Here is an 8,361-nt window from a genome sequence, read left to right on the forward strand (position 1 = left end):
AAAAAAAAAAAAAAAAAGAAACTTACATTTTTAAGGAAAACCCACGAAGATTCTAATGTAGGAAATCACAATATAAACTTTCATAGTCAGTGGTGTCACCTCACTTGCCCACATTGCCAGGCCTTATATACACATTATAAACAATCATATAAAACTGGGGTTCATCACTTGAAAGCCTCTCCTAGCCTGAGTTTTCTCATCTATATAACATGCAGGCAGTATGCATGCCACCAAGACTGTGAGAACTGAAATGATATATATATGAACGCTGGCACTGTATACCTACTTATGAGAAGGCACTTTAAAAAACTGATTTTTTTCTTAATTAAACTCAGAAAAAATACATTGCTATTTTTTCTTAATAGATAAACTAGTGCTAATTTATACATACCATTTTGCTGGAAACTGCAGAGCTGTATGCTAATACTAAAGTTTTTACAGAAGGACCAACATATGGTAGAACATTATGAATTAAGCCATGGAGTAAACGTTTTTCCATTTGTGCAATGCTGATAGCAACCGATTCCTCTGCAGACTCTTCTGTAAAATCAATTTAAAAGTCTAAGAACTGGATAGACTAATTATAATTAGGCTACTCAAGGACACACCAAATCATTAAACATCAAATACTTTGCTATGCTTATAGTCCCTATGTAAATAATTTCATTTTTAAACAACAAAAAAAGTTTGGGAAAAAACTATGAATACTGAAAGAACAGTAAAAGTTCTTCGAGACAATAAAATATACGATGTATCCAAAGAAAAATGATGCATAGTAAAAGGTACCAAGAGTTATTCTACTAAACAAAAAGGATACAGAGTAAGACGAGACCTGCAATTCGACTACATTAGCCTGAATCCAGCAAAGTAAGGTAGTTTAAAAGTTCTAAGAAGTTAAAAATGAGCTTATATTTCACTTAATAATTTCTATAATGCTTGGTTGGGTATTTGTAAGAGGCTGCACCACTGTAACAACACCCACAATGAAACACTGCAGACTCCAACTTGATGTAACAAAAACACACTATACTGAAAAGAATTAGTAATTTTATTCCCTTTCTTAGGATCCTAATGACATTATGTTTCCTAAAGACCTAGTGAATGTCCATAAACATAAGAGTTTAACAGACTAAGAAAGTCTCATTTTAAACAAAACTGAGTATAGTTGACAAAGAGAGTGCAAGTAGAAAGAAAAGTTACTGAATTTGTTATTAATGGTTCCTTGTTTGTAGATATTATTCTAAATTCTTCCTTTCCCCATACACACATAAATATGTATATATATTATAAAGAGATAAAAATTACTTTAGTGAAGTCTCTTAATTCTATTTTAACTTTATTCCCAAGCCATTCTTTTGTTTCAGTGGCCCTTTACTATCTAAATGTAGATTTCACTGAAATCTTTTTTTATTGATCCATAATAGGTGCACATATTTTGGGGTACATGTGATATTTTGATACCTGTATATAATGTATAATTATCAAATCAGGATAATTAGGACTATGAAATCTTTTTTAAAAGTTAAACAATCTATGAAAAGTAACTTCTCTGCAAGACCAGTAAAGATGCCAAACTAAAAAGCCCTAAAGTAGATGGCAGATCCGAAGTTTAGTATTAAAACCACTGATCAACAGAACAGATTTACTATCTTTCTTTTTTTGCAGTTTTTGGCCAGGGCTGGGTTTGAACCTGCCACCTCGGGCATACAGGGCCGGCGCCCTACTCCTTTGAGCCACAGGTGCTGCCCCAGATTTACTATCTTTAAAAGGCTCAATCTTCATAGTCTTAATCTTCCTTTTTCAATACTGAAGGAAAATGTCAGTCTTCACTTTGGCTATTTTCAAGTGATGAGGTATACACACTGAGTTTAGTAAAGGCTTTAAAATTCTTATCATGGGTATTACAAATTAATTTTCTAGAATAAATAAATTGAGTCTTCCCTAAACTGACATCTGAGCAAAGACTTTACCTACTTCAGATCTCTGCTCAAATTTCTCAGGAGACCTTAACTAATCACTTTTATTTTAAGCTGAACAAGGCCAGAGTTCATTTGTTTTTCCCATTTTGTTTGCAACAGATGAGCACATCACCACGTACGTCTAACTAGAATGGAATGCTTCCTTATATAGCATTTCCCAAACTTTTATCTATACCAAAATATGGAATCTTCACTTCATAAAAATTAACTACTCTGCACCCGTAGCACAGTGGTTACAGTGTCAGCCACATACACCAAGGCTGGCAGGTTCAAACCCAGCCCAGGAGAGCTAAACAACAATGACAATTGCAATAAAAAAAAAAACCTGCCAGGCACCTGTAGTCCCAGCTACTTGGGAGGCTATAAGACAATTGCTTAAGCCTAAGAGTTTGAGTTTGCTGTGAGCTGTGATGCCATAGCACTCTACCAGAGCAACATAGTGAGACTCTGTCTCAAAATAAATAAATAAACAAACAACTTTTCCTGCTGATATAATAATCTTTATAATTATACTTCTTACTTTCTGCATTTAATTCTTTATTCTTCAGATCTGATTAGTTTACTTAAGTGGGAAGCTTTATAAATAAAATTCCCTAGAACTTCAGGTTTACCAAGCAAGAAAATTCCCCATTAGTTTATATTTTTACTATCTGACATCTCAGTACTTAACAGCTAGCAGAGTAATCCAACATGCTCACCAGATTCATCTATGTCGGCATCTTCATCCCACTCATGAAAAGCACGACTTTCATCTTTCCTATTTTTCACCCATTCTTCATCAGGTTCAGTATCAAGTTCAGTTGCAGGACCACTGTACCAATCACCTACACAACAAATAAACAAGAAAAACAAAATAAAATTAGATTATCTGTCATTACAAAAAAACTAACCTACTTACAATAAAACCTCTCTACACACAGAAAACATCTGAGTGAGCCAGCTACTTTTAGAAATATTTAATGGTTGTTTAAAAAATGTAACTAAATAAGCATCAGAATCAGTTTTAGACATTTCAGAACTATAACTATGTGGATTCAATTAACAATAATAAATAATTAACCAAGAGTTACTTCTGAATTAGAGCTTCTCAACCTTGACACTACTAGTAATTTGTGCTGGGTAATTATTTGTTTGGGGGGGCTGTCCTCTGGATAGTAGGGTGCTTAGCAGCAACCCTAACCTCTACCCACTAGATGCCAGGATCATACCCAAAGATGGAACAAACACAAATGGCTCCAAACATTTCTTTTTTTTGAGATGGAGACTCACTTTGTCGCCCTCAAACTCTTGGGCTCAAGCAATTCTCTTGCCTCAGCCTAGGACTATAGGTTGGGACTACAGGCACCTGCCACCACACCTGGCTTTTTTTTTAAGAGATGGGGTCTTGCTCTTGCTCGGGCTGGTCTTGAACCCATGAGCTCAGGCAACTCACCCACCTCGGCCTCCTAGAATGCTAGAATTATAGGCTTAAGCCACTATGCCCGGCTGTCTCTAGACATTTCAAATGTCCCCACGAGAGGGGCAAAAATCAATTCTGATTGAGAGTCCCTCAAAACAAATACCACAAATAAACAAAAACCATTTCTTGTTGGAAATTTTTGCTTCAATATATTAAAAACAGAAAAAAAGAATATTTAAGATTTTTTTTTTTAGAATAAGATTTGAGTGACTTCAGGAAAGTTAACAAAACATTATCACATTTGACACTGATAAAAATTGCATTTAATTATGTATTAATTCTTAATAATTAATTTTTAAAAATTAAAAATAGCTGGACAAAAAAGTATGATATACCCATGTTTGTCTTATTAGACTTTTCACTCAATATTTCACTATCATAAAACTGATAGGAAAAAAAATTCCACATAAAAATAATTCTTTTTTCTTTTTTTTTATTGTTGGGGTTTCACTAAGAGTACAAGAAACCAAGTTACACTGACTACATCTGTTAGGTAAAGTCCCCCTTACAATTATGCCATGATCCCAACCCCCTTCCTCCTTCCCTCTCTCTGCTCTTCCTTTCCTCCACCCACTCCCTCCTTCCCTCTCTGCTCTTCCCTTCCCCCACCATGTCAATAATTGTCATTAATTGTCCTCCACATAAAAATAATTCTAATCACTTAGCTCATACAAGCCTACTAAATACTATAAATAGCTTCATTCAAAAAACACAGAATATCTGACACCTTATTTTAAAAGTGCAGCATATTACTGTGACAAATAAAAACTGCTTTTAAATCAGACTCATAATTTAGATATAAAGTCACAAATAGAAAATTACAAAAAAAAAATCATGTGACTTTTAAGGCTAATACTCACCTAAAGGAAATTATTTTAATTCAGTGACAGAAAACTGTATGCCATACAATTACATTTACCCCATAACTGCCTTATATGTTCATGAAAAGAAAATTTTCCTTAACTGTTCACATTTAAAGTAACTTAGCACAATGAAATTAATTAACATGGAATTGTGATTTAGAAAATGAGGCATTACCAATCACACACAAAAAAGCGTTAAAGACAAAGATAGCATGGCACCTGTGGCTCCAAGAGCAGGGTGCTGGCCGCATATACCGAGGGTGGCAGGTTTGAGCCTGGCCCCGGCCAAACTGCAACAAAAAAATAGCCAGGCACTATGGCAGGAGACTGTAGTCCCACCTACTTGGAAGGCTGAGGCAAGAGAATCACCTAAGCCCACAAGCTGGAGGTTGCTGTGAGCTATGATGCCACAAGACTCTACCAAGGACAACAAAGTAAGACTGTCTCTTAAAAAAAAAAAAAAAAAAGACGAAGACACAGTTATTTTAAACCACTACCAAAACCCCAAAACCAAGCCATAGTAGTGTCACATATTTAATTATTATAGAATTTATTTTTAATTTTTAATAAATTAATTTTTAATTTATTTTATCTATTTTTTTAATGTTCATACAATCTACTTAAAAGCAGTTCTGAAAACCTATTAATTTCATTTTAATTTATAATTAGGAAAAATTCCATAGTCAAAAGTAGAAAGAAGCCAAGCACAGTGGCTTATGCCCGTAATCCCAACACTTTGGGAGGCAGAGATGGGCAGATTGCCTGAGCTCAGGAATTTGAGACCAGGAGCAAGAGCGAGACCCCATCTCTAAAATAATAGCTGGGCATTATGGTGGGCACCTATAGTCTCAGATTCTCAGGAGGCTGAAACCAGAGAATTACTTGAGCCCAGGAGTTTGAGGTTGCTGTAAGCTAAGACACCACAGCACTCTACCAAGGGCAACATAGTAAGACTCTGTCTCACTCACACACACACAAAAAGAAAGTAGAAAGAGCTGGCATAATTAATCCCACATACCCATCGCCTATCTTCAATAATTATTTAACACTTTGCCAATCTTTTTGCATTCCTTTCCCAGACCATTTTTCCTTAATTATTTTAAAAGAAATTGAAAACACCATATAACTTACTCAGAATGCTTCAGTGTTGTTAGTTTTTCAAACACGTCAACCAAGTGCACACCACCTACCATAAAACCTACTTTCAGTCGACATCTCAGAGTCCCCTCTCTGACCTTGCTTATTAGTGTCTATGAAGATTCATTTAGAAAAATAGAAATATTTGAAAAACAAACTAAAAGTCCCATTTACCTACCTCTGGCCCAGTGAACAGGGTAAAGATGTTTCCAAAGGGATCCAGTTTTTGCCAGCTGAGACCATTTAGTGCTTACTTGACTGCAACGACATAATTCTTGAGGATTAAGGTAACTGAAAATTGACAGCATCACCTCAGGAGGAAGATGGGTTATACCTGTGGAGTGTTCTGACACTTCTGCTTCTGAAATGAAAAAGAAAAAGTTTAGCAGTAAAGGCCAGAAGAACAAATGTAATAAGAAATTATGATCAAATTTCTATAAATATAATCCAGTGCCTGAAGTCAATTCCTTCCTACCTGCAAGACATGTAAAGGAAACAACATGTACTAGAGGTAACATGAGGATGTTAAACTTGTTAGGAACCCGTGGGGTTAAACTATCATGTCCCAAATCATACTTCATCAGTGAGAATTACACCAGTGAACACAGAATTAACTCCTCTTAAGAAGGAGTCACAGAAAAAAACAATACTCACTTTGTAGTCTAAGTAGCATCATTTGAAAAAGAAACAGAACAGGTTCCACAGCTTTCCAGTGTAGAGTCAGCCAGCTTATAAGATCTTCCAGGCATTTTTAATGACAGACACAAATCTTACATCCTTTTCCATCCCAGCATTATGATGACTCCTGGCAGTACTTCCTTATATCCCCTCTGATTTTCACATTGCATACAAAGGGCTGTGAAATCTGACTTCTTCAACCTATAGATGGCTTTGCCCTATTTATATTATTTATGTCCCAGTTTAAGACAATAAAATGTACATTTTTTTTCTTTTTTGTTTGGAGACAGAGTCTTACTTTGTTGCCCTTGGTAGAGTGCTGGGGCATCACACAGTTCATAGTAACCTCCAACTCCTGAGCTTAGGTGATTCTCTTGCCTCAGGCTCCCAAGCAGCTGGGACTATAGGCGCCCACCACAACACCCAGCTATTTTCTTGTTGCAGTTTGGCTGGGGCGGGGCTTGAACCAGCCACCCTCCATATATGGGGCCAGCGTCCCACCCACTGAGCCACAGGCACCACCCTAAATGTAAATATTTTTGACAGTTATACATCGATAAGGAATTTTTTTTTTGAGGCAGAGTCTCTTTTTGTTGTCCTTGGAAGACTGTGGTGGCATCACTGTAGCTCACAGCAACTTCAAACTCTTGGACTCAAGAGATCCTTTTGCCTCAGCCTCCCAAGTAGCTGAGAATACAGGTGCCCACACAGTGCCCAGGTATTTTTTTTTTTTTTTAGAGATGAGATCTTCCTCTTGCTTCAGCTGGTCTCTTAACTCCTGAGCTCAAGCAATCCACTCACCTTACCTCCCCAGAGTGCTAGCGCCTGGCTGATAAGGAATACTTTATCAGTAACTATTATAGAAAGTAGTCACTGTACATATATTACTGAAATAAATGTATTATTTCAGTAATAATTTTCTAAAATAAAAATGAAAGATGTTATTACAGTAAATAAAAAATATTCATCATTAGAGTATATGAAGAATTTGAGTACCTTGTATATCTGATTCTCCATAAAGCAACTTAAATATAGAAATGCTATGACCAAATTCTTTACTACTTTTTAAATGGCAAAAAAAAGTTTGTTGTTTTTTTTAAGACAAAGTCTGCCTCTGTCACCCCATAGAGTGCCCTGACATCACAGCTCACAGCAACTTTTAACTCTTGGGCTTAAGTGATTCTCTTGCCTTAGCCTCCCGAACAGCTGGGACTACAGGTGCCCGCCACAATCTCAGCTGTTTTTTTAGAGATGGAGTCTCACTCTAGCTCAGGCTGGTCTCAAACCTGTGAGCTCAGGTAATCCACCCACCTCTGCCTCCCAAAGTACTGGGATTACAAGCGTGACCCACCATGCCCAGCCCTAAAATGCCAAAATATTTTAAACATAATAAAGCCATAATTTGCTTTGAAGGAGTGGGAAAATTAAATGTAATAAATGTGATGCTTTTAAATCTCATGTTATAATTATAATTAAACCAGATACAACAGGTCATAGCTTGGTATCTAAGGCATAAGCTCCATTTCAAAGTAAAGCATACAAGCTTTATGGGCTTAATTATAGCTTAATTTATACAATCATTTTTGTTACAGCATTCACCTCATCTATTTTGTCAAAAAAAAAAAAAAAAAAAGAAAAACAAGAGAAAATGGCAAGTTCAAAATATTGGAAGCTATTTTAACAAAACACCATTACTATCAATCTTAAAAAGACAAAGGAATTTTTACTAGCCTAAGGATGCAAATTGTTTCTTTAATGATGTCTTAAAAGTCAAAGTTACCAAAGATAAACAAGAATAAAAAATAAAGAAGTAGCCTATGAAGGAAAAACAGGCCTATTTTATTTACATTTCTCATTTTTACTCTCCAAGTAGTTGTACCCAAAAAAACTGCCTCTCCTACTCATTTCTCTGACTATACTGGATATAAGCTGAGAGAAGGATACACAGGAAAGGACAGAACTAGAAACATAACTGATTTAAAAACCAATTTTATCTAACTAAGATAAAAGCAGCCACTATACTGTAAAAGTGCTCTTTATAATGGTAGCTTTCAACAATTTTGATGTGTACATATTAAATTCATTCAGAAAACACTATATTACATATGTCCCAAGTGTGTGAGGTGTTTAACTATCACAGAAAACACTAAATTCTAAATGGAAGGCTCGGCGCCTATAGCTCAACCGGCTAAGGCGCCAGCCACGTACACCTAAGGTGGCGGGTTCGAATCCCCAGCCCGGACCC

At 36.0% G+C, this 8,361-nt stretch overlaps 1 protein-coding gene across 1 annotated transcript in view; it reads right to left on the reverse strand.

Annotated features, from left to right (window-relative positions):
* FBXL5 (F-box and leucine rich repeat protein 5) overlaps positions 1-8,361 on the reverse strand; it is a 33,472-nt gene that overhangs the window by 17,388 nt on the left and 7,723 nt on the right. The window contains exons 4-6 of the mRNA XM_003802036.3: positions 5,617-5,799; positions 2,678-2,803; positions 392-540 (exon numbers count right to left, since the gene is read on the reverse strand). Coding sequence (XP_003802084.1) covers positions 392-540; positions 2,678-2,803; positions 5,617-5,799 — 458 coding nt within the window. The remainder of the gene's footprint in view (positions 1-391; positions 541-2,677; positions 2,804-5,616; positions 5,800-8,361) is intronic.

The sequence above is a fragment of the Otolemur garnettii genome, unplaced genomic scaffold (assembly GCF_000181295.1).
Source record: "Otolemur garnettii isolate 467f Iridium unplaced genomic scaffold, OtoGar3 scaffold00228, whole genome shotgun sequence".
Classification (NCBI taxonomy): domain Eukaryota; kingdom Metazoa; phylum Chordata; class Mammalia; order Primates; family Galagidae; genus Otolemur; species Otolemur garnettii.